Here is a 27361-nt window from a genome sequence, read left to right on the forward strand (position 1 = left end):
GAAACACCCAGGTTTCTCATGTTACCACATGATAGAAACCATCTCCCCACTCCATGTGTCCAGTTGAAGGATGGCAGCACACCCACACGGATATTTTGAAGCAGCAGTGGTCCCACAGCCGAAATGTTCCACCAGAGGGCTGCCCTTCCAGAGCCCCGTGCTATTTATAGATACCTCCACTCAGGGCCTCTGTGACCTGCAGTAAATTTACAAATACACTCTCTAAACTTGGTGTGTGTGTGCGTGCCTGTGTGTGTGTGAGTGCTGTAAACAAATCACCTGTGTGTTATTTTTCTGTTAGAAGGGCAGGGGGAAATATTGGCATCTCCCCCCTCCTCCACCCTGGTGTCTTCCTGGTTTTGCTCTCCCTCAGTTTCTGTGGGAGGGGGGCCTTGGGGCAGGGGCAGTGCGCTTGCCTGGCTGGCTGGGTGACCTTGCAGAGGCCACCAGCCACTGACAGCTCCAGGAACCTGGTATCCAGTCCTGATTCCAATGCTTCTTTCATATCACATTCTAAAGAAATCATCTCTCATTCCATCATTAGTGAAACAGTGCTAATCGTATACCGTGTTCTTGTTAAAGTTACGAAAGCACTGTGTTAGCTGACCACCCTGCAGATTATAGGAAGTGAAAATGATCATATCTGTGATCACCCAATAGTTTTTTCCCTTCCTTCTATCCCAAAGCATTCTTTTTTGGAGCTGGCAAATGTTCATCCCTTTATATACTCCAACCCCTACGCCTCAAGGTCCAGCATTTCATGACGAATTTAGATGGAGGCAGGTCCATCCATTTCTACATGGTGATTGCAGATAATTCCATAAAAGCCACTCAGTAAGAAGGATCCGTGAGGGTTACTTTCTTATCCCTGTTTTTCCTTAGGAGACTTTCTTAACGCTAAAGGTCAGTGTTTGTGAAGCATTCTGGCTCATGGGTTTCTTTTTTTCACAGAAACATGAAAACTCATTATCTTGTCTTAAAAAGAAAAAAAATGTTGGCATCCACGTCTCTGTGGTCTGGTAGAAAGTGGGCTGTGGGCTGAGCTGACCTGTCCGCTGGACGCCTTGACTTTCATAATCTCTGTTTTTGCCGCTGAAATCTTAGGTTTTTCCATTTGCTGAACTTGGATGTGAATAAAGAAACCAACTTTGCTGTAGGTAATTATCTTAGAGGAGAGTTGATTGGTATCATGTTATTTTGTTAGAGAAATCCCAGCCTATTCACGATGCATCTTTTATCCCCTTGTCTCTATAAATGCACAATTTACAGAGATCTGCAACCCAAAAGGTACTGTTCTAATTAAATCAGTTTGATCAAACATAAAAATTTTACATATGTTACTTTTTACAGCAAAGACAATACAAGATACTTCTGCAGAAGTATTCTTCTGGATACTTTAGGTTATGTTTTATTATTACAGTACATTCTCAGGACCAATGATAGTAGTTTGTGGAAATAACTTTATACGGTTGGAAGCACCTGAAGACCTTAGAGTGGCCGAGGGCTGCAAGCCCCCATCGGGGAAGAGCTGCCGCAGCAGATGAAGGGGCAAGGACCAGGGAAGCGAGGACTCCCTCTTCCTGGTGTCGCTCTGTTAACTGTGAGGGCGGACATTGCAGCATCTTCAAAGCGGCTGTGATGTTCCCCAGCCCCGTGCGGGGCTTCCTTTCACGGGAACTCCTTGATCAGGCGTTCAACTAAAACGCGGCGGCTGGAAAGCAGTGCTTGTGTTCTAATTGCCCAGTGGGTTGAGGTTTGGGGACAATAAGTGGATATCAAGGAAGGGTCAGGCTTGAAAGCTGACAGCCCGGTGAGCAGACCAAATCGGAGAGAAGAAAGGATGACTTTTATTTTTTAAATTTATTTTGTCTAAGATAGAGGTTTTCTTAAACATTTTGAAATCTGCTTGATGAAGACTCGTCAAATTGATTTGGGGGGGGTCTTTGTCTTATTTTTTATCTTCTTCCAGGAGCTGCTTGGGGGGGCGGGGAAGTGGGGGGAAGGCGCAGGTCAGAGCAGTACCCGTCGCTCGGTTATTTCCTGCTCCCGCTTCAACATCTGCTGCGTCAGAGTGCAGTGTTAAATCTTTGGTGTATTTTTAAAAGACTGCATGTCCTTTTGCTACTTTCTTGCCTTCCGTATGCATATATATATAATATAATGTATATATATGTATGTGTTTATACATATTAATATACATAATGTCAATGTATATGTGTGTATATATGTATATCCGTACTAGCCTTAGATTTTAAGATCAAGACATTTATAATAAAAGCAAATAATGGCACAGATTCCTCCAACCCCAATCCTTCTAGGAAGGATTTTTAAAGAAAAAAACCAATTTGTGCACAATTGCAAATCACTTCCCACTGACAATCTTGTACCAAGGAAGGCCCAGGGACTTCAGTTGCTTTGTCATTTACGGTTTTATGATTGGCTGGCTTTCATCCCTATAGCGGGGCTTACCCCTTGCCAGCTTTTTCTTTCTTTTTAATTGTAGTCATTTTCGGATCTGATTGCACCAGCCTTTGCAACACCGAAGTCCCTCACCCCAGAAGTCCAGGCCTCTTCCAAGGCGTCTGATGGTGTAGAGGGTGATTGGCAAGCCTCGGGTGGACTTGGGGGCGGGGTCTGCAGTGACTGGTACAGGTGGCAGGAGCTGCCCTAGAGACAAAACACAACACCACTGGGCCCATTGTTTTGGTTTGAAATACGTAAGAAAACCTTTCCTCAAGGTGGAAACAATAAACAAATTATCCACTTCCACCATCAGCTAATTGAGGCTGTCTCTCAATAAACAAGTGGATTTTCTGCTAACGAGCACTTTTACGAATTTAATCTCCAGTGCTCTGCTGCCCTTCCCCCCATTTAATTTATGCTCACTAACATTTTTCATAATAACATTACACATTAGTGATACTCACTGTCCCGATTTTTGCATCCTCGTGGCTTAAAAGTCTGTGACTGTCACTTAATTGCCAGACACTTTTTTTTAATTGGAATTAAAATTAAATTGATTCAACTCTTTTATATTTTCTTGAATCTAATAAATCAAGAAAGGGAAGTGGCAGCTCCAGCAGTCCACATGCAGACAAGCCCCAGTCATTTTAGGAGCATGGTGACAACCTCCTGTTTTATAATAACCTCTTATTTTAAAATCATGTCAAAGAGATGACTTTTAGTCCCAAAATATGAAATAAAATTTTAGAGAAATGTATTTGTTGAATATTTGAATGAGAGAATTACCTTCTCTTTATCTGTTTGTGGGTTGTTTTCAATCACCCTTGTATGAAGGATGCTCAGCAACTGAAGTCACTATTTGAAAATTATCTTAATACAGTGAGAGGAAAAGAGTGGTGTAAGTATGAAAAATGTAGTATAAGAACTTAAACACCTCTTTTCTGTTTAGCAGTATAAGGGGATTTGAATGAACTGACACATGGGGATTTAACACTTAAATTGTTAATATAATTTTGCTTTAAAGCTCTCAATCACCCCAGAAAATTGATTGTTTTAAATTCCCTTCCTTATATCTCCTATATTCTTCACTCTATATTACCTTCTAATACAAGGGAAAGTAGTAGCTTTATTAGACTTTTTAAAATCCAGAATGTTCATTTATTAGAAATTGTCTGATACTTGAACAGCTAAATAAAATATCCCATTGCTTGTCTGAGGAATATTTTTCCCCAAGTGGAAATTTATTTTATGTGGTTGTGATGATGAAATTGCTTACTACACTTTTTGAATCAAAAATTCATGGAGACCATTTAAATGTGCAAGTTTACGATCAAGTCTCTGGGGCCCTGGCACTGGCATATGGAAGCATATTCAAGTTTATTTTTAATTTCCTTTATGGCTGGCATGGTTTCTTTGGGTACACACACACACACACACACACACACAAGCAGAATGCATAAACAGGGCTTTTCCAAGTTATCAAGGCAATTTTCTGAATGAGCTGCAAAACTGAAATTAATATCTTTCTGTAGAGTCATCAGGACAAAAGCCCATCATCTGCCAGCACTGCCTGATGCTTAACTCACCGTGAAGTTAATGTGGATTTTGTGTATATAAGGAAGTGTGATCAGGGGAAACAGGCGATTCTTTTAGACTGTGTGCAGTTAAATCCCATTATGGTACATATTCCGTCTTAATTAGTTCTCATCATATAATGTGATGTGGCCAGATTGATACCATTAATAATGATGATGCGGTAATAACTTTGCCGTTATAGGTACTAGGAACTCCAAGTGTCAAATGAAGCATTTGTATTATTTTAAAGATACAATGAATTTTAAATTAATTTTGAAGTGATTTTGTATTATAAATAAAATAAAATCCTTGAAATTAACAAATGCTGTTCTTTCCTGTGATAACTAAAAAAGGCAGCTCTCCCTTATCAGTTATTCTTTTTTCTCAATGAAACTGTATGTAGAAACTTAGTATATAAAACTAATCAAAGCAATCATATTTTATTAACATAAACTTTGTTTTAAGGTCAGAGGTATTACATTTATTTATTCTTAATATAAGTCACTGAGAATTTCGAGTCACCTCTGCAGAATCTTAGAATTCTGAGAAATATTTTTTGGAAAGCCTCCGCTTACTGGCTGGAATCCACACTCTTTGATTTGATGATTTTCTTACTTTCGCCACAACCTAAATTTCTACCTGATGTGTCCCTTTTGCACCAGCCGGACAGGTGAGCATCAGGGTTCCAGGACTGCACACCCTCAGTCTGGAATGCTCTTCCCTCCTCTTTCTTTCCACATTTTTCCTGACCTTCAAGAATAACTCAGAACCTTCTTTCTTGTAATTCTTAACCACTTCATGACATCTCTTGCATTAATATCCTTGGCTCTGTAAAGCTGCTTAACTGCTGACATGTAAGTATCTTGTCTTCCCACCTAGATTGCAAACTTCCACAGTTCAAAAATAAGAAGAAAAGTTAGCACTGTTCCCAAACTCAGCCTAACATTGTGCTGTGCATATAGTTGCTGCTCAACTGATACTTGCAGGGTGAATATGACAGTCGTATCTTTGAAAAGTCCATTTTGAACAGTCCTACTCAAATAGGTAGCACTTAAGTTTATTTCCGTCTGGCCGTGTGTAAGTTGGGGTACATTTTCCTCGAGCGCATCATTATTCTTCAGGACCCACGCTTGGGTCAACCACCCAACCAGCTCAAAGGACATTGTTTCCATGACCAAGCGGCCAACCGTGTAACATGTTGGAAGGAGGAAATGCTTCCTATCCCTGCCCGAGGGATGGGAGGCTGTGGCCTTGGGGCCTCAGCTGCAGAAGAGCTCAGAGCAGGGATGGGAGCCCATAGCTAGGACTCTGAGGGCCACTCTGAGGGCTGCCCTTCTTCACTTGCTGTAAGAAGAGGACCTTCTTTCTTGGAGCCCGGGTGCTCTCATGTGGAAAATGAAGGGCAGTGACCGGGTGGCGCCTTCAGTGGCAGGGTGTGTGCGCGGGTTTTCCAGAACCTGGGATGACCTCGCCCTTGGAGATGCAGTCAGATCGCATGGTTTGGAAGTTGGGGGGCTTGCTAAACCCTTTTCCTAGCGTTGCCGTTGTGGTGGGATTCTCAGAAAGCTGCTTCTCTTCTTTCGTTTACCCGAGAGGAGAAAGGTAGCATTCTTCATCTTAACAAGGTTCCTGGAAAGCTGCACGTATGAAAAATGGGCCCATTCACCCCCTAGGGGAGGAAAGAAGGTACACATTTTTCATCAAACCTTGTGGGTAAGTAGCGAATGTTTTCTCAGAGCATGTGTGTTTCCTTACCCAGCTCCAACTTCAGCCTCTGTCCTCGGCCCCTCCCTCCAGGTGACAAATAGAATCAGCGTTATTGCATGCTAAGCAGCATGAATTCTGACATTGTATAGAAACGGCTATGGCTGTTGGTACAACCTTGAAAAATGATCAGCTGAGATTTACCAGGACCCTATAATATGGTTATACAGGACGTGCAGGTGGTTTCATGGTCAACTCAGAAAGCATGCTGAGGGTTCTGGGGAATTCAGGAAGGAAGGAGACAGTCCACACCCTCACAGAGGTTAAAATCTAGTTGTGAAAATAAGACATCCATATGTGCAAAACTCATGCGTGCAAAAGACCAGCCGATGTCTTACTAATTAGTCATGTGGTAAACAAAAAGTGCTTGAATTCAAAACAGGCAGTCTCTCCGATGTCTGACGTGATTTGGAAGACTTTGTGAAAGAATTCCCAGTCGGATTAGGATGTAAAGTGGTAGCAGAGTTGGTAATGAGGAATATCTACTGTTTCTTATTTGTTTTCTCATTGTTCATGTGTCATAATGAATACATTACTTCTCATCAGTGAATATTGTTATGTAAATTTCAGAGCAATTATCTATACCTTTTTAGCAGGGTATTTTAATTCTCATTTATGTAATTTTGCTTGTTTTTTTTTTTTTTGTCACCAAACAAATAGGAATCTCAGGCAGCCCCGAGATCTGTAAACATGCTATTAAATGACTTATGTGACGAGCAGCGTGGGTGGTTACATCCTTGCTGCTCTGATGGGGTCCATGGACCAGTGGCATTAGCATTACCTGGGAGCTTGTTATAAACGCAGAATTTCAGGCCCTACCTGAGACCTGCTGAATCGAGTCTGAATTTTCACAAGGTTCCCGAATAACGCACGTACAGTTTACTCAGTTCCATTCTCACTGATTCTGTGGGAGCTTTTTTACAAAATTGTGAAGGTGGGTGCTTCTCCGTATACATATAATCACTATATATGTAATTTTCCCTGAGCATGACACATCATTGAAAAGAATGAAGTTTTAGAGTGTTCCGGATGACTGATTTCTGGCTATAGTTAAAAGTTAAGTGAGTACCTAAACTATTTCCCCAGCACTTGAAATTTTTCAAAACTCAAACCATCCTTTGGAAAACATTGTTTTCCCTTTTATATCTGAGTCCATATGAATTCAATTTTTGTGGGAAATTTAAGCCACATGTTTCTGATTCATTTGCACTTAACCCTTGAGAAGGTTGTGTTACAACAACAATTGCCTGTCCAAAAAATCTCAGTCTTGGAGTAAATCCTTCGTAAGGGCAGAGAGAAATGGGGAAAAGTCATTGGAAAGACCCCAGAGAAGTTGGGGTTTGGGTTCCAGGCTCTGAGCCTGGAGACAGATCTGTGCACCCTCCCTGTGTGGACAGCTTCTGTTTTACGCATCCTTGGCGGGGTGACGTCAGAGGATTGTACAGGCTTAGGTGCTGCAAAGGAACAGGACACGTGTAGGTCAGGCAGCCTAGCCCAATCCATACTTTTACTAACCATACATTGACATTTCTCTCCCTTTCTTCTACAAATTGAATTTATATCACTTTGTGAGATTTCTGTGTTTTGACCCCTCGGCAGGGACCTTATCCGTATTTCCTATTAGCGACCTCTTAGCCATGCTGACAAAGTGGACAAAGGCTGCTGGGGAAGCCCCAGTGGGCGATGAACCTACAGAAAGCAACCTTGGTTATCTTTACTCTGAGTATTATAGTTTGAGCTGATGTATACCAGAAAATTCTAAGATGCATTAAAGCTTCTTTTTGCCTCTTGGTAAAGCTTGAGTTCTAGCTTGCCGAATCATATATTCAATGTGATACCTTTTTTTCCCCTGACTGATGGATAGTATGTATAAACAGATGTGTCCACATATGAGAATATATGTCGTGAATAGAAAGTTGAGTGTTTACAGTGGGAGAAAACAATGATCAGTAAATCATGTTTTCTGTTTAGGCATCTACCCTTACATTTAATGAGTTTTGTTTAGATAAGAGGACTTGGCTTGATTACAGTTCTTAGTAGCCATTGATAAATGAAAGGGCATTTGAATTCCATGTCTAACACATTATTCTAAGGAGCCAGCAAATACATATTCATATGACAGATGCTCTAATCAAAGCTGAAGGTCTTACTTAAATATTTTAAAAAGCAACCTTGGCTCTGGAAGGCAGAGAGAATGCTAGCTGAGATTGTGATGGTGATTTTGCCAGATTTCCCCATGCCGTAGGCTTTCGCACAGTCGTCCTTTGTGGCGGCACCTAATACCTTCAAACATGCCCTGCCCGTTATCTGGAAAGAAACCTTTTCTGCTGTGTTGTCAGCTGCCTGACTCTTCCTCCCGGGATCACGCCATGTCCGCCTGTGAGTCTTCCCTGTACCCTCTGCCAACGGTCAGTGTCCGCCATCTGTGCTCCCCACACATTCTGGGCTTCCCTCTGTCCTAACATGTGTCACTCTGGCGTATAATTAACTGTTTACATGCCTGTCTTCCCCAGGGTAGTGACTCTGTGTTGCCCTGTGCCTACCACCTATACACATCTGAGTTGTTGGATGGATAAACCTGTGATCTCAATAGTATATATATATATATATATATTTTTTTTTTTTTTTTTTTTTTTTTTTTTGGCTGTGTTGGGTCTTCGTCGCTGCCTGCAGGCTAGTTGCTGCGAGCGGGGGCTACTCTTCATTGCGGTGCGCGGGCTTCTCATTGCGGTGGCCTCTCTTGTTGCAGAGCATGGGCTCTAGGCATGCAGGCTTCAGTAGTTGCGGTATGAGGCGGGTTCAGTAGTTGTGGCGCACGGGCTTAGTTGCTCCATGGCATGTGAGATCTTCCCGGACCAGGGCTTGAACCCATGTCCCCTGATTGACAGGTGGAGTTTTAACCACCGCGCCACCAGGGAAGTCCCTTCAATAGTATCTTAAGCCAGCTCTTAAAAGCTAAACCTCTTCTAAGGATGCCAGACTTAAAATTTGAGCCTGTGGATTAAGTTTGTGGAGGATTCTGCAAGCGAATCTACTGTTGTCGGTTCATGTCAGACGGAAGCTGAACCTTGATTCTCTGCGTCTGATCTGGGCTCTTCTTGGCTGGTCACCTCTCAGACGCCCTCTCTGGGTCGTAGGTCACTGTGAAGCAATGTGGCGGCTCACTTGGACCATCAAGACTAGAGAAGGAATCCAAGCAGAGGTGGCCAAGGAGCCTTTGTTCTGTCCTTGGAAGTTAATGCTATGTGGTTTCCATTCGGTTAGTCCACTCCATACCTCACTGCTCCATTCTTCAGGTTGTTGAAAATATATCCCAATTTTAAAGACTTTCACAGATGACATTTTCACAGTTTCCTTCTCTAACCTCTTCCATTATTCACTTAGTAAGTCTCACTGTCGGAAATGTATTCTCTTGTTCTAATCTAAATCCCTCAATGCCCATTGCCCTCCATTCAGTCCCCAGCAGAGAGGTGGAAACAGCTGGCCACCTCCAAGTGGTCTTCCCTGGCCATCCCTTGGATCATGTATCATCTCCTTAGGGTTTCCAAAAGTTTCTCATTATATTTGTGAGTAAAAACAAAACTTGAACTTTCAGCTCCAAGTTTATCACCAAAATATCCAGCTCGCTTTGTCATCTCCTGCTCTCCTATGAGTCTTCTCCCAGGCTGTTTTCCTGTCTCCTTTTGTCACCATCTCGGGACACCAAACTTACTCCTGTGCTCTGTCCTGCATCTGGTCTTCCCCTGCAATTGTAAGCTTCTAGAAAGCAAAGATTGCATGCCTCCTCTTTGTGTTTCCTGCCACACACAGTACGTTGAAATTGAATTTTCAGCAGCTGTTCCTTTCTTTGACATGCGTAGCATCAGTTCACCAGAAGTTAATTACAAAATGTAGCTGGCAAACTTAATTCCTACTCACAGGGAAAAGTCTGTATAGAGAAGAGGCATTTTAGAAAAAGAAGTTCAGCACCCAAATTAAATGTGAAAAGCGCAATGTGGAACAGATAAGATTCTGTGGTATGCATTTCAGAATTCTTTATTTGTCAACAAGGCAACAGACATTTCTAGATAGGATTAAAGCATATTCCATTAAGTGTATTTCCATGGTGCAATCCAATATAGAAAGTGGATTTTTCGGTATTATGGATAATCAGGATACCAGTAACACCAATAATTACTGTGAAAGGATTTTGTATGGCATAATTAATGCCCTCAAACTATTAGAAATTCTTGGATGAAAGAAGTGAGAGTTTTGGTATTGAGAAGACAAAAGCAAACTGTGTTTGAAATATGTTACCAAACATCATGTCTTGTGAGCACAGATTGGCAAAACATCAGGACACAGCTGTTGATTATAGATGCTCTTTTTAGTAACTACCTCAGGGAGAGCCCGTCAGGACAATCAGAGCAAAGCACATCACCCTCGCGATGACTTACCAAATCCTATGCCTGTACTGGAGATTTCCCCCCATCTCTCAGAAAAGTATTTGGCTAAATGGAACCACATAGCAATGTGTGGGCTTGAATATTTAACATCAAAACCAAGCTTTGGCAAGATGTGTTGGCATAGCCCAGAAACATGCTCTCGGTTCTCTGGATTAAAGAAAAAAATAAAAAAATTAGAAACTCATTTTAAAATGAATGTTTACTAACACATCTTTTATGCTAACGTAATTTTGCAGAAAAAGCCCACCATTGTAAGTAAAAGTGTACATCAAGGGAATTAACTACTAAGCTTTCATACCAAATACAAAAATATTACTAAATAACTATTTCTGAAACATAGTATATAGTCTATCATGTATTAAATTATTAACATTTCTATTGGAGGAGGCATTTTTCATAAAATATTTAAGCTACAGATCTCAGAGCTCTATTTTGGCAAGTAATACCAAAGCTATAAAATGAAGATAGCTCACATGTTACAGTTCTGTCAGATATTCAGCCTTTTCATTAAGGAGAAAAGAAGAAAAGAAAAACCGAACACCAAGCCATTACTAGTGACATGACCTTTGCTCCAAAAGATCCATGTTTCAACATCATACTCTTGCACCCCTGGGAGCAGTGAAGGCCAGAGGACAGCCCTTTCTGTTGATGGTGGTACATGATTTTAGGACAGAGGGTCAGTGGATATGTCAGTACCAAGAGTCTATTATTGTACCAAAGGACACAAATGTGTAGCTATTAAAATAATTAAATTAGAAAACAAATTAGAAATTCGTGTCTTATAAAACTACCTTCCATTACTAGAGTAGAAACATGTTCAAGCATAAACAAGTTATTCTGTTTGAAATTGAGAGACTACGTTTAGAATATATCACAGATAAATTACCCTTAAGGAAGACACTTTTCTGTTTTCCTCAGTTCTGCTCTCTCTGTGCTTGCTATTTTTTTTTTTCATTTCAGAAGATGTTCTTTTTTCCATTTACCTGAATATTGCTTTTTTCCATTTTCTACTACTAACCATAGGAGTAGTTTCTCGACTTGAGAGGTTTTTTGTTTTGTTTTTTAAAAATATTTCTTTAAAGAATGAAGAAGTCTTGTCACTTATGGAGCACCTTTTCTTGAAAAACGCTCAGTACTGCTCCTAGTATGGAGTGTATAATGAAAAGGCTTTCCTGGGAGCCTAATTGTGCGTGGCACGGCATGCATTCAGGCGCTGCAGCCCATCACACCAACATGCACGTGCTGGTGGAAGCTAACAACGATGGTGGACTTTCTCAGTGACCCTAAGGTGCTCAGTGTAATTTTGCGCTAAGGATACTCTATCACAGTCAGACTTTTGGTAAGTAAGATCTGGATGAATAATTGTTAGTGAACAATATTTAATATGCTGCTTTGGAAAAGTGGGAGCTTTCCGTAGCCAAGCTCAGCTCCTCCCCTGCCTGAGGTTGCTGCCTCAGACAGATGTAGCCCGCCAGCAGCCGACGTGAAGGCGGCAGAAAAACTGAGCTGACACCGCAGCAGGTGTAAATCTTTAGCGGCGACCAGGTTTGTATCATTGCTGCCCAGACAAATTGGCCATGCTTATTTTATTTGTTCTCACAAATCACTCTTTTAATTGGCATGATAGTTTTTTTTTTTTTTTTTGCAAATAGTGACCCCAACATAGTGCATTGTTTCAGATGGAATGTTCAGAATGTTGATACTGAATTATAGCAGCCACGTTCCTTAACTAGAAATGGAGGGAAACACAGGTCACAGGGATCTTCAAGGTTTACTTTTAGTTTATGTTTTTTAAACTTCCAGTTACAAGATAAATAAGTTCTGGGGATGTAATGTACAATATGATCTGTATAAAAGTTGTGAACAGAGCAAACCCTAAGAGTTCTCATCACAAGGGAAAATCTGTTTTGATTGTTTTCCTTTCTTTCTTTCTTTTCATTGTGTCTGTCTGAGAAGATGGACGTTCGCTGACCCTACTGTGGTCATCATCTCACAATATATATGAGCCAGACCATCATGCTGTGTCCTTACACTTGCACAGTGATGTATGTCAATTGTTTCTCAATAAATCTGGGGAAAAATTAAAAGAAGCGTTTAAGGAGAATTATAGGTTAGGCATCGTGTGTGTGTGTGTCGTGGCTGTGTTTATCCAGTGTTTTGTGACTGTCCTCTCTTCTAGAGGGCTGAAGAGGCCTCAAGCTCCCATACATGGGCTCAGAGTCTTTGAGACTTTCTGAGCTCTTTTTAATGCAAGTGAAATTTCTGGTGTTTCCATTCATCAAGGTCAAAATAGAATTTTCCTTGAGACTCAGGAGAAGAATTAACATCCACCAGTACTTCTTAAGAAAGAGCATAGTCCATACTTTGGAAAACACCGAGCTTTATTACTAAATTTAATTTTGTTTTCCAACTAATTTTACCCAATAGAGCAACTGTTTTTCATAGCTTAATGTTTTATCAGCAATAAAGTAAAATCCCTTATTCCTACTTCATGTCTTTGAGTGTAGCTCATTGAATTTGTGGGAGGGATTAGAGAAAGAAATTTTAACATGGCTGATTTTAAAGACAGAATATAAGGATAATAGAAGGAAGAGAAGCTCTGGGGAGAAAGATTTCATTTTTGTATGGTTGTCCCTTGGTATCCATGGGGGATTGGTTCCAGGACCCACCACTACAGATACCATAATCCACAGATGCTTAAGTCCCTGATATAAAATGGCATAGTGTTTGCATATAACCTACACACATCCTCCGTGTACTTTAAATCATGTCTAGATGACTTATAATACCCAGTACCATATTAACGCTATGTAAATAGTTGCCTGTGCATAGCAAATTCAAGTTCTGTTTTTTAGAATGTTGTGGAATTGTTTTTTTCCAATTTTTTTTGATCCTCAGTTGGTTGAGTCCGCGGACGTGGAACCCGTGGATACGGAGGGCCGACTATGTGTAACAGGTTCGAAATGTTGTCAGCATATGCAGGTGAGATACCCAGCAAGCAGGCAGTTCATTAGAATAATGGATGTGGGTTTTAGGAGAGAGGTCAGAGCTGCATGAAATGCATGGGCCAGCCTATGGATGCAGCAAATAAAGATAAAAGATGAGTAATAGGGACTTCCCTGACGGTCCAGTGGTTAAGATGCTATGCTCCCAATGCAGGGGGCACGAGTTCGATCCCTGGTCGGGGAACTAAGGCTGCACGCCACGGCCAAAATAATTAATTAATTAATTTAAAAAAGAGATGAGTAATAATTTCCTCAACAAATGTGGGGAATTCATGTTTTTGCCAAAGGAAGAGAGTCAGCAGCGTCAAATTTTGCAAGAAACAAGCCCCCGAAGAGCCCACTCGCTGCCGTAACTATTAGAATGTCATGTGAGGATGCAGTGGGCACGGCCGAAGCCAACCCGCTGGGTGCTGAGAAGACAGTGTGAAGTGAGGGTGCGGGGGGTAAGTGGCTCTTGGGCAACGCTGGGCACGAAAGGGTAGAGAGGGAACTGGGCACCCATAACAATTGAATAGGAAGGTCAAGGAAACGCTATTAAGCTGAGTTAAAGCAACCAGCAATGAAGGAGGCGTTGATGATGTAAGAGGAAAATAACTCAGGTAGGGACGTCCTAATTGCTCATCCAGGATGAGCAGGGGTGGAGAGGGCAGTGTGCTGGCAGGTGGGTGGAGGAGGGTATAAAATAGAGACACAAAAGAGAATTATTTGGGGGAAAAAAATCAAAGACGATTTTTCCTTTGAGCCATGATTAAGTTTGTCTCCAGACAGCGTCTCGCAACGTGCTAGATATTCTCTACGGTTCCAGGAAACACACAGTCTGGCTTTTTACATTTCTGATTTTACTGATTATAATAGAAGGATGTTCTGGCATGCTGGAGATGTGATGGAAGGCCAGAGTGAAATTTGATGTCCGCTTATCGAAAGCGACGAGGAGGAGCTGGCAGGTTTCACCGGCAGGGCTGAAGGAGTGGAGGAGAGGCTTCATGTCAAAGCTAGAGAACTGAGATTTACTCAGCTTATAAAAGAGAAAACTGGATGGAGATCTAGTTCTTACTCTCAGAAACACAAAGAGTTTTATGAGGCTGAGTCTGACCAGTTTTTTCCTGCTCTTCTGGAGGCCAAAATAAGGGTGAAGTGAATTTAAATGAAAGGAAATTTTTTTTTTTTTTTTGGTCGTGTCTTAGAACTTGATGAAAATGTTAGGGTGGGATTTTTTTTTAAAAAAAAAAAAAAGGAAGAAAAAAGACTCATCTGTTTTAAATAACTGCTATTCAATTGGCTGAAGTCAAGGGTCAAGGCCAGGTGATTTCTTGAAAACTTTCCGTTTAGTGACTTGATAACGTCTATGGATGTTTTCAGTCAGTTTGTTTCAGAAATGCTCCCACGTGCCTTTTTTTTTAAACCCAAACAAAGGACTATGAAATTAAAATACTGTGTGTGTGTGTGTGTGTGTGTGTGTGTGTGTATCCATCCAAGGAGGAAACTAGAAGTAGTACTTTGTGAATTTTGAAAAAATACAATTTCTTTATATGTAAGTCAGCTTTAGATTGTTTGCTCACAGTAAAAACTACAAGTCCTCTTCAGCAGTGGCTGTAAGACATCTGCAAAACTTGTTGCTGGAGTTGGCTTAATGTTCCTCAAAGTTAAAAAAAAGGACTGGTCTCCAGTTCTCTCTGCTTCAGACTGTGATTCTTTGTCTTGCGTTGTCCTGTATTTTGGTGAGAATAATTCAACAGCTGCTATTCCTCGTTGAAAGCTTTGGCATATTCCTTTCTAGAACATTCCGATATGTTACAGAATATATTTATTATAAGTGTATTCTTATGGTATTGAATGACCTGAAAGTATCCCTGTTGGGTTAATTCCTGGAAATTACAAGCATTACGGCAGTTCACGCGGAAGCTGTTCGCACTTGCCCACTGCAGCAGTAAACCGCGATCGTGCTTGAATGTGTTCAGCGATGTTAACGGCTCAGTGGAAAAACTGCCCATTTGAGACAAACAGAAACTTTTCCACTCATCTCTCACAAGTTAGTCAAAAACAGAAGGAATGGCTTTTATGGCCATCTCATCCTTTTCTTTGTTGTTTGGTAGCTCTCTGTTTGGAATACAAAGCCTTCTACAAGCTACTTACTTCTCTGCTTTACGGAAGGTCTGTAGCAGTGATTTCTATTCATTGCCTTCCACAAGTGGACCAAGGTGTGTGGTGTTTTATTTAACCATTTTTGGGTCTATGTTTATTCTTTATATATTAAAAATATAATAACTAGGCAAAGTAACATGGAGTAATCATACACTTTAGTTCCTTTGCTCCTTGTTACGTCTTTCCCTCGGATATTTATTGTTTGGGGAACCCTTTGGTATATGTAATAACAAGAATCCTTACTTCAGAGTGTCAGCGTTACTCAGTGGACACACCCCCCTCTCCGGGTCTTACTGCAGAATATCCCTGATTCTGATCTGCTGTCCCAGTGGCTCTCCCAAAGTTGTGCTGAGCAGATCTTATCTCTCTGAAATCCTCCAACACAGGGTCTGCCAACTATGGCCACAGACCAAGTGTCCCGCCTGCCATTTGGGGGGATATCATCTGTTTGTCTGTGGTACTTTGTCTCCCACAAAGGCAGAGCTGAATAACTGAAACAGACTGTTTGGCTGAAAATATTTGCTATGTGGCCCTTTATAGAAAAAGTTTGCTAGTGGTTCTCAATCCCACTGTACATGATTTGTCCCCTGTGTCTTCCCACTTTTATCTCCCACTCTCCTCTCTCTCCAGTTGGGCCTCATGTGTCTCAGCCTTATTTTTGACCGACATTCCTTTTTTTATCCAACCACATCATCCTATGTTATCTTTTCATCTCATGTCCTTTCCTAATCTCTTCAAATTCTGCTTCTAAGATCCAACACGCATGCTACCTCACCTAAGAAGTCTTCTCTGATTCCACCAGCAAGGATTACTCTACTTTTAATCTAATGTTCTATCCTGCACTTTGTGGCACTTCCTTTCCCAGCCCATAGAGTGTCCAGGAGCTCAGGCCTCTCCCCCAGACTTAACTTCCAAGATAAGGGCTCAGCCCTTCCCGGGGCTGGCTGCTCTGAGTCCCAGGCTGGGTGTTGGGCTTAAACCCCTATCATCTGTAGTCTAGTGGGTGACACATCACTTGCTTCTGAAGTCAAACATAACAGATTTGATCACCTGATAATCACAGAAGCATTTAATTTACAGTGATGTGAAAAGCTACCCTTCATGGGCGTCATGAAGTGAGAATATGGAGTTATTTCTGCTCTGATGGTTCATATGTGCCCTGCATCCCCTTAGAACTCAACTTGCCAGTACAGGGACGCATTTCCAGCTCTGAAATTATGGGGTTTCAGATTTCCACGTGGTGGTGGCCTCTATCCGAGCAGCTCACTCCAGGGTTGGGGGGATGAGTCTGAATTCTCACAGTCCTGTCAAAAGTGTATGGCCGGGCTGGTCGCTTTAAACGCCCATCTGAGAGCACTTCCATTGCTGAGGGGTCCTTCTAGCCTATCAGGGCAACATTTAGTGGAGTTTTTTTTTAACTAATCATTTCAACTCATTTCATGAAGTTGGAATTCGGGTGAAGTTGGAATGCCGGCTCACCTCGGTGCAGGCGCGTCTTGTTTTTCTCCTTCCTGGCACATAACACAATTCTAGTTAAAATTTATTATGGGCACAGTTACTCCATAAGGACAGGAAACACACCTGTTCTAGGCATCACTTTATGCTCAGCACGTAGCACACTAGGTTCTGCTGAGAGGCATGTAATGACGTGCATAGGTTCACACACCCAAGTGTGGACCCTTCCTACTCTAGCGACTGTGTCTTATTCATCTTTTTATTCCCCATGGGTGTAACACAGTGCCTTTCACTCACCATATACCGTAGAAATGTGGGAGTGAATCCCATTCCTTAGCCTCTTGGCATTGAATTTCAGGTGAGTACCACCCCCCAATTCTCCCTAGTTTGCACTGGCCTAAAGAGGAACCTCACATGGGGTGGTAAGCCTTCTCCATGTGCTCTCTCAGCTGGGCCTGCATCCCAGAAACAGGCCCCAAAGGCACGTCACTCCTTTTCCCAAGAGCATTGCAGTAAGTCCTTCCGTCCAGCTGGTCAGTTAACTGCACACGGAAGGGGCAGTTTCCATCTTGGCAAGAGGTCTGGGGGAGGCACACCATCGTTCTCTTGCTTTCTTCCTCCACTGGAAAGCAATGGTGTTGAACACCCAAAAACGATGACAGAAGATGATGCCTTTGAAAGGCAATCTCTGCGCCTTGTTCAGTGTGAGAACGCAGCCGGGAAAATAGAGTGTGAGTAGCACAGCAATTACTCACCTCGTTAGATCTAATTTCAGAATGCCTCCATGGCCCATTATTTTAGCACATTTTTAAAAATGTACCCAACAGCAGTGTTGAAACTGCAATTCTCTTGAAGGCTGTTGTGTTGGTGCCTACTGATTGCACCAGGCTGTAGCCTCTTTTTGAATATAAGCACTTAGAGGACACTGAATCCAGTCTGTTTTGTTTATTGAAGTCTTGTTTGTTTTGTATAACTATTTCATGTGTTCATGGGTTTCACGTGTATAGCGAATCTTTCAGATAACCAAAGCTTACCATTTTTCAGAACTAAAAATGTTCCCTATATTATCTGCAGTATTGAATGGGAATTCTCTTTTAAGTAAATGTGATGATTTCCTAACTTCCCCCAGCAGTTATTCAAATGATAATTGAACCTTACTTAATGGTTCTAGGTCATCTATTTGCATTAATTATTTCATTGGATTTCTAAGATATAAAGAACTGATTGCTCCTATATTAAATCACTTCAGATTGTTAAAATATTTTAGCCTGTTTTTATAAAACTTCTTCTGTAGTCATCTGCGATTTCTCACTTCTACCATTGTGCCCTTGATGCAGTTAAGATGCTCGCTTATTTTAAATACAACTTCCTGGGTGAAAATGTTAAGATGACTCTACTCCATAAAAACCCACTCTTCATGTAAAGGCAGTTTTGTGTAATGATTAAAAGTCTACACCCTATGTTTTAATCCCTGTTCTGCTATCAGCTAGGTGTTGATCTTAGGCAAGTTACTTAATTTTTCCATTTCTTTTCTCACTATCTCATCTGTTAAATGTGCATAACTGTTCTCACTTCCTAGAACTGTGAGGATTAGGTGCCTAGGACAGGCCTCGTGTGGAAAGAGCTATACAGCTGTGTTAGCTGTTTTTGCTGTGGATACACTAATGGATAAGATAGTGCAGAGAACTGATTTTGGCCAGCTGTATTCTAGGTTTAGGGATTTGCTAATAGTGTAAGATTGTAAATTGAGGGATTTCTATTCAGATTACCCTATGTTCTGCAATTTTTAGATGACCCTCCGTTTTTCTAGGAGTTACACAGTTGTCGGATAAAGTCAGCCTTCTTTCCACCTGTGATTGAATCGGTAGTTATCCTGAAATTGACTAAGAATTATTACCCACCTGCCTGTGCGCACACATTGTTCAGTTTTGTGCTGTACACCACAGCATTGTGCTTCCCTCACACTGACTTTCTTCCTGCTCACAGCAGCCCCTCAGCATCCATGGGGCTAAAAAGAGCATTCAGAACATGCTCTGGGTCTTAGAGCCAGTAAGTGACAGCAGAATCTAGACTTAGGTCCTTCTGAAACCTTACTGTGAACTAGATGCTTGCCTCCTCTGCCCCTAGAAGCACATGCAACTATTCCTGCAAACACCCTTCACCACAGGTGTAGTTGGAAGGAACTGCTTATTACTGATGACCAAATCCCAACTTTGAAACTCTGTGGTCGTTTGGTTCCATAAACTCTGTTTCTCTTTCCAGATTTGAGAATGCAAATGCCACAGTTCAGTCCTCAATCTTGGAAATATCTGATGGAATGATTGGGATCAGTATCTCCAAATTCTTACCCGCCCCTAGGCCTTCTGACCTCACCTCTCAACCCACGTTTAATAGGTTCCAGGGTCTCACTGTCCAGTATGGAAGCCACCAGCCACATTTGGCTCTTTAACTTCCAAACAATTAAAATTAAATGAAGTTAAAAACACAATTTCTCCACTGAATTACCCAGCGTCAAGGGTTCAGTAGACCCATGTAGCTAGTGGTGACCATACAGTCCAGCACGGATGAACAACCCTTCTGTTACACTGGAGCTGTGTTGCATGGTGTTGTACAGGGATAGTCACAGAGGCACGTGGCACATACACACTCTAGTTCCAGCTGAGGTCTGGCCCCTGTGCTGTGGAACATAGGACAGGTCTCAGGTGAGCTCTCAGGCTTCCTCTGGCCTTTGAGATTAAAGCCTGGAGTGTCCAGAGTCAGGCCTGAGCACAGGCTGCTCTTCTATTTCCCCTGGGCTCGCCTACTTCCTGCTTAGTCTTAACCACATGAGCAACATGAAATGGAAGGGAAAAGAGAATCAAAAGTTATCCAAGAACCACATGAGGCATGAAGATACCAAAGGGAGAAGAAGCATGAGCGAGATTTCTCCAGAAGAGTCTAGGTTCTTTAGCTTCTTCCATGAAAGTTATTTCCTACCTCCTGGGTCTTAAAGACTCTCTATTGCCTTTGAATCATATCAAAACTTCTCTCTTGAGACGAAATGAGAGATGGACAACTTTAGTTTTTAAACCGTAAGTCACTTCCCGTGGTCAGGTTATGAAATCATCTTAGTAGGTTGTTATCAGCGGTTTTTAAAGAGAAAGTGGTAGAAGAGAATAGAAAAAATTAGAGTATATTAGCAATAGAAATGGTTTTGTTTCATAATCTCTATTTCAGTTGTAGATTTACATACATTTATTGTACTGGTAGCTATGTAAAATGTACTTTTTATTGTGGGTTGTGGTCAAACCTGAATAATACTGGGTTCGAATTGTAGCTCACACAGTAAACAGAATTCTTTTTCTCATTTTCCAATGCCCATTTCTGTAATAGTGTTAGACTCGCTTTGTCATGTTTTATGTCATCCTTTTCTGGGTATCAGAACCATGAAAAATAAGGGCTTCATTCTGGGGGTGTGTGGTTGGAGTGAGGAACCCTGTGCAGGAAGCACATGATGGTCTCAAATCTTTAAACATGAGTCACGAGTTTGGAAATCTTGGAAATATAGGATGGAAAGAGTTTTGTTGTGAAATTTGCAGATATGAGTAGAGGGAATCCTTTCTGGTTGGTTTCATGGGGGAAACACTGTATATGTACTCATGATGTTCTATGTTAGGAGGTACAGACATGGAATATAACTACTTATCAAGAAAATGGGAGAAAAGGGGAGCATATCACTGGAAAGCATAGATCAGAGGTTCTCAGACATTCAGCAAATTCAGGCAGCACATATTTCCCTGGCATTGGGATCAGGGCTAACGGAATGAAAATGAAAATGACAAGGTCTCTCCACTCAAAACCTCACTGCCTAGTTCCAGAGAGAGCCAGTCCAGTAAGACATCTAGGCATGGGGGGCTGGGGGCGTGGAAGGGTATTTTCATCCTCGGGGCCTTGCTGGTTCAAGTAGGATCTTCTGCCCCACGTCACTCTCATCATCTCAACCAAGTTTGAGAATCCCTGCCCTTGATGATGCGTGTTCTAGTGTGAAGTTCGCTGGGCTCCATGCACAGCCATTCAGAGGATTTGTAAGTAGCTATAAAATGAGATTTTAAAATTCAGCTTGAATCTTTTCATATCGTAATCACGTTCATGATTCAGCAGAGATTTTTTTTTCATGTTGCATTCATACTCAAGGGCTGGTGGGGTTTTTTTTCCTCCTTTTTTCTACTGTAAGAATGCTAACAGGAATAAATTGAGTGGGATGAGCCTTCATTGTCACCTTTTTTCTTCACTGAGGTATTTATAGTAAGAAGATTAAATGTGCCGAAGCTGTTCTTCCCATTCATGTAAACCAAAGAGATGAGTTTAGTGAGTGCCTGGGCGGCAGTTTGGTCTAATGAGAAGTGGCAGCCCGGCGACTTGGAGCCCAGCTGAGCTCTGTCCCCACGGCTCTGGGAGGCTGCTCTCTCCAGAAGTGGAATCTAGCAGCTGTGCTCCTGCCCAGAGCTCAGGTGGGGCTAGAAGCAGGACCTCCTCACGCAGAACCTTGACTGCAACTCACCTGTCCCTCCTGAGTTCTCTTGAGGGAGCACTTGCCTTAGCCCAGGCTGACCAGCTAGGTCCAACTGAAAAATTGGGGCGTGTAGTTTGACCCTGAGCAGTCTGTTTATGGGCAGAGTATTTGAAATTGTGCCTGTCCAGCAAAATCTGACTTGTGGCTGCTCTATTAAAAATAGGAAGTTGGGGCTTCCCTGGTGGCGCAGTGGTTGAGAGTCTGCCTGCCAATGCGGGGGACACGGGTTCGAGCCCTGGTCTGGGAAGATCCCACATGCCGCGGAACAACTAGGCCCGTGAGCCATAGCTACTGAGCCTGCGCGTCTGGAGCCTGTGCTCCGCAACAAGAGAGGCCACGATAGTGAGAGGCCCGCGCACCGCGATGAAGAGTGGCCCCCACTCGCCGCAACTAGAGAAAGCCCTCGCACAGAAACGAAGACCCAACACAGCCAAAAATAAATAAATAATTAATTTTAAAAAAAAAATAGGAAGTTGAACCAAGCAGCGTAATACTGACCTCCTGCCTGCGGACCACGTGCCTTGCATCCCCTTGCGGTCTTCCTGCACAAGGACCATCATCAGAGGGAGGTAGCTTCCGTGTCAGAGGTGTGAGCCACGGCCCTTTGGGCTCTGCTGAGCAGCTGGGTGTCGCCCTGCTTGGGCAGAGCAGCAAGTTGTGCACGGGCGATGTCACAGCTGCCTCCTGCCTCTAAGCATGACGGTCCATGCAGATGGTCGCCGTGCAGATGCCCAGTTCCCAGAGGACCTGTCTGTCCACCAGTGGCCACATTTCTCCACTGAGCTCCTTTCATCGGCCTTGTTGCTGCTGCCACGGGAGTTGAAAGAATTAATATAAATATATACATATATATATGTATACTCATACACACGTGCACGTAATCTTTTTTTTATATATAAATTTATTTACTTATTTTTGGCTGCGTTGGGTCTTCGTTGCTGTGCGCGGGCTTTCTCTAGTTGCAGCCAGCAGGGGCTACTCTTCGTTGCGGTGCATGGACTTCTCATTGCGGTGGCTTTTCTTGTTGCGGAGCACGGGCTCTAGGCACGTGGGCTCAGTAGTTGTGGCTCTTGGGCTCCAGAGCGCAGGCTCAGTAGTTGTGGCGCACGGGCTTAGTTGCTCCGCGGCATGTGGGATCTTCCTGGACCAAGGCTCGAACCCGTATCCCCTGTGTTGGCAGGCGGATTCTCAACCACTGCGCCACCAGGGAAGCCCCTTACACACATATTCTTAAAGGGCTTGTGGTTTCTGAGGATAGAGAAGGGGAAAAACTGTGTAAAGCAAAAATGCCCAAAGGGTCATCTTCTGCTCTGGCTGACCACTCATCTTCAGAGGTTCCTGGGCCTCCATTCCTGAGTCTCTTTGGGGTCCTGCAGAACCAACGTTTTGCCTCTTGGTGTCTTCCTTCCCCTGATGAAGGCTCTGCTTTCCACCTTTTCCTATGTGCTAAGTCCCATCCCGTAGCCTTCCAGTTGCTAAAATCTTATCGTTCATTTATGTATTTCAGTCTCTTCTATCGTTATTTTTTTTCTCCTTGTGGTCTTAAGACTTTTTATTCCTCTGTTATTTTAGTGGAGTTTTGGAAGAGAGCTGAGCTGCCTGTCTCTGCTCAACCTGCCCTGTTTGGTTGGCGTCTCAGTGACCTCTCTGTAAGAATCGTCAGCATCCAGCAGGGACCCCTGAACCACTCTCTTCTCAACCCTGACTCACCTTCCCGTGGTCCGTCTCTTTGCTGGCCGACACCGGTTCCTCAAAGTCCATCCCATATCCAGGGAGCCTGTGAAAATGCACCTGGCCCAGTCTCTACTTTTCCTGAAGAACTGGTCACTCCCTCCTGTTATTTTCACACAAAAAAAGTATACATTTACTTTCTGGCTTAAGACCTTATCTATTATTATGTTACTTGACTGTTGAGTGTAGGAACCATTTTTCACCCCTTGGTATTCTCAGCAACTGGCAAGGGACCTGGCATCTGATAGGTGATCAGTAAATTACAATGGTAATTGTTGCTACAAATTACAAGTTACAGAAATATGCTATAGCAGGTTTAAGTCTCAGCTGATCTTCCCATATTAACTGGGAAAAACATTCTCCACCGAAAGCAATGAGGCAGCTACGGCCCTGCAGGTGCGGTGTTGGGGAAGCGGCTGGAGGGTGCAAAGAAATAAACTATAGGTTACTGCCCCCTCCCTCCCTCCCTCCCTCTTTCCCTCTCTCTCTCTCTCTCTCTCTGGCTCAGGCATTCAGCGATTAGAAATCTTTGTGGCTGCTCATCTGTCTGCGGTTGTCCCTTATTGATGGGGAAGATCAGGTGATGCCGGTCTGGGACTGTCTGTGTCGTCCTTTGCTCAGAATCCAGGCAATCTCAGTTCCAGGCATCCTGAAGTCAGTCCATTGCCAGGAAAGCTGTGGGTGCTAAGGGGATTCACCGACGGCTGTAAAATTCGCAGTATTTCTTTTCATTCAAACTCGCTGAGGAGAGAGCTTGACTTGCATTTGCCCAACACATATTATTATTATTTTATGTTTCCTCAGAGAGTTTTCCGCTGAAGCCTCACTTTCTGTTTCCCGTCCCCACCACTGTACACACTGTCATTTCAGTGGCAAGTCTGTTTGTCAGAAAACTCTAATTGCTTTCTGTGTGAGAACATTAAACTGCGATAAATTTATGTACGCAGCTGCTCCATTACTGCAGAACAAGTTTTATCTCCTAATAAATTGATGTTTCTTTTTAGTGTCAACTAAAACCAAAATTTACACCCGAGGAAGTGAACCTTAACATTAAATAATTACTTCAATGCCACGTGTAGTAAGAAAGCGTCCACACTACCCAACTCTAAAAAGGCTGGAGCCAGGGAAATGGTTTCTTCCTCTGTTAATTGTTTCTTGAAAGCATAATTGCACAATGGCTTTAATTGAAATAGGAATGGAAGCTATGCCCTTTTAAAGCAGATACTGTAAATAGTGTCATCATTTGGTATGAGTTACACCATCAGGGAAAAGACTAAAAGGCTTATTTATGTTGAAGGGTTAGGGGGAAGGAGAGAGATTTGCTTTGGTGGTTTGTCTGGAGTTGCATTTAAGATAATGGGGTAGATGCTTAAAATTCGCTGGACTTTGATTAATATTTAATTCATCTTTTCTACAAGACTTTGAATTCAACCAACCACTAATAAAAGACAGAACTTGGACAAAGGACTTCTATAAATTTGACTGACTTTTAGAGGATCTGAATTAAAATGGCCAGAGGCTGGTTTTCTTCTTATTTTCGTGTTTATTGTACCTCAAATATGGTGCTCTTTTAGGAATGATATACATTAAAGACTTTACTTGGCTGATCCCATGTGGAATAAATAAGAGATAGTATTATGTTTACTTTTATTTTTTTTGGATTTAAGTCTTTACGGTGGATTTTTTTAAAATTGAAGTATAGTTGATTTACAATATCGTGTTGGCTTCAGGTGTACAGCAAAGTGATTCAGTTATACATACGTGTATATATGCATATATATATATATTCTTTTTCAGATTCTTTTTCCTTATAGGTTATTACAAAATATTGAGTATAGTTCCTTGCGCTATACAGTAGGTCTTTGTTGGTTATCTATTTTATATATAGTAGTGTGTATCTGCTAATCCCAACCTCTTTAGGGTGGATTTCTGCAGAGGGAAGAAACTGTTCAGAGAGCATTTACAAAGCCTGGGCTGTTCTTTCTATTTTTCTTTATTTAGTCCCCACAATGAGCCTGCAAGGAAATTCCCACTTCACAGAAGAGTGCAGAGAGTTTGTCATCTGACTCAATTCACAAAGCTGGTCAGAGACGGAAGAGCCATGATGGAGCCCAGCTCTCCGCTTTCACACCCCAGGCTACACCTGCCTCTAAAAAGCTCCCTTTCCCTGGATCTGAGATTCTTTCCAGATCCCACCGGGGGCTGCTTCTGCCGCAGCCAGATGGTGGGTAGTGTGTGGAGGTCTCAGTGTATGAAGGGCCGGCAAACACCCTCAGTGGGTGAGACGCCTGCAGATACATATGTTTACTTTGAAGTCATATTATGAACTGAAAGTTTATTATATATACGTGTGTGTGTGTGTGTGTGAGAGAGAGAGATCCCCTAATTCAAGTATGGCACAGATTAGAAAGCTTTTTCTCCAATTTCTATGCATCAGGAAGAAAATAGCAACAGAGCGTTAAAAGGTGGGCCAACCCGGCATAGCCCTGGGCTGAGAATCTGTATATTTGCATCGTCCTGAGTCTGCCGTCTCCTAGTTTGTTAATAACCTTGGCATGTCATTTTATCTCTCTGGTCCTCAATTTTCTCATTGATAAAGAGAAGTTGGTCCCAGTGATCTCAGTGCTACCTTATGATTTGAGTGTTCTTCAGTTCTTTTTGGGGGGGCTCAGTACTTATTAGCTATAATTATTGTCATTTTTTAAAATTTAATTTTATTTATTTTTTACACAGCAGGTTCTTACTAGTTATCTATTTTATACATATTAGTGTATACATGTCAATCCCAATCTCCCAATTCATCCCCCCACCACCGGGGCACCCCCCAGGAGTGTTCTTCAGTTCTAAAAGCAATGGTCCTATGATCACGGAGTAGAGACTGCAGCATAAGAGGTATTTGAGTGCTGGCTGTTTATTCCCTACTGTGTGAGAAACAGTTACCGTTTCCTTTTCTTTGCCTTTAACCTTCCCGGCCCGCGTCTGACCTAGAAGACAGGAAAGCAGACCATCCAAGGACAGCCTGGATGTTGTCCTATGCCAGTTCTGTCAGTTATCTGGGAAATGACTGAATATTCCTTGTTTTAAAGCCGGCTTTGTTTTTTAAATGACATTTGAATAAAATGTTAAATGCCACGATGGAGATCAACACACACCCAAACACTTAATTGGACAATCTGTGATGTCCTGGCTCTAGCATTTTGGAAGAGTTATGAAGTTGATGGTATGGTTTTTTTTGAAAGTCTCTGTTAGCTACAGGGAAATTTTTTCAAAGTAACAGTAAGATCCTGTAAAAAATCACATAAAAAGCATGTTGGGTCTACAGGGTAAAATTGAAGGATTTAACTAGAAGACGTCCCTCTTTGTCTTCAAAAAAATCTGGTCTTAGTCCTCTGTAAAGCCATTTTAGGTTTAAAAAAAAAAGCAGAAGTATTATGATATTAGTTGGGATGTTCATTTCATGCTGAATTTCTAAAAATTTCTTAGTACTATAGATAGATAGATAGATAGATAAAGCTTGCTAGCTAGCTATATATATATGTTCTGTAGAATCTTGTGTTCTCTTGTATAAGGAATACATAGACTGTATTTAAACTCATTTTACAGTATTTGCAGTCTACTTTTACTATTTAACTATAAAGATTTAGAATTATTATATCTTTGCTTATGTGATCCATTGTTACTATATCATGGCCTTATCTGGCGCCAACTCCTTGGTCAGAAACATAACCTCCAATTATAACACTGCTCCTATGCGAAAATGTGATTCACTTTATGATGTGGTCTCTAGGAACACATTGTGGGGAACAGTCAAGAATGCTGCCTTTTTTAAAATATAGGCTTTTCAACCCTTTATACCATCAGTTACACCTTGGCAAGATGTGAACAATGTGTCTTGCATTGGAGGCTGTTCATGGATTGGATTTGAGTGGGGTCTCAGAGCACCACCCCCCCCAAGTGCATACAAAGGGGACAACAAATGTATACATCAAGCTTAAGTTTCAGTTGGAAAGTTTGCTACAAATATATACACTCATGTTTTTGAAATGAGAATTTTATTTAAAATGTTATAAAATAAAAGATCTCTCTTCTCTGTGATGCCAAACAGCTTGATCTTCCAAACATAGGCTATAGTCATAGTTACTGATAAATCCTGGCTTTTTTCTCAAATATGCAAAAGCTCATTGTCCTTTTGTGCTCCTTTTCATCAGTAATTAGAATTACATTATAGG

The 27361-nt window shown here is 42.0% G+C and overlaps 1 protein-coding gene across 22 annotated transcripts in view; it reads left to right on the plus strand.

Moving 5' to 3' along the window:
- The window catches only part of PARD3 (par-3 family cell polarity regulator), a 627365-nt gene that overhangs the window by 558965 nt on the left and 41039 nt on the right, over window positions 1–27361 (plus strand). Inside the window, exon 23 of one of the 22 annotated variants that reach the window (XM_082449627.1) lies at window positions 13146–14465. The exons of the other annotated variants lie outside the window; for them this stretch is intronic. Within the exon in view, the coding sequence (XP_082305753.1) occupies window positions 13146–13200 (55 nt within the window). The 3' untranslated portion in view covers window positions 13201–14465. Of the gene's footprint in view, window positions 1–13145; window positions 14466–27361 lie in introns of those variants that run through there. 22 annotated transcript variants of the gene reach the window in all.

This window comes from Balaenoptera physalus (genome assembly GCF_965194825.1).
Source record: "Balaenoptera physalus genome assembly, chromosome: 2".
NCBI lineage: Eukaryota > Metazoa > Chordata > Mammalia > Artiodactyla > Balaenopteridae > Balaenoptera > Balaenoptera physalus.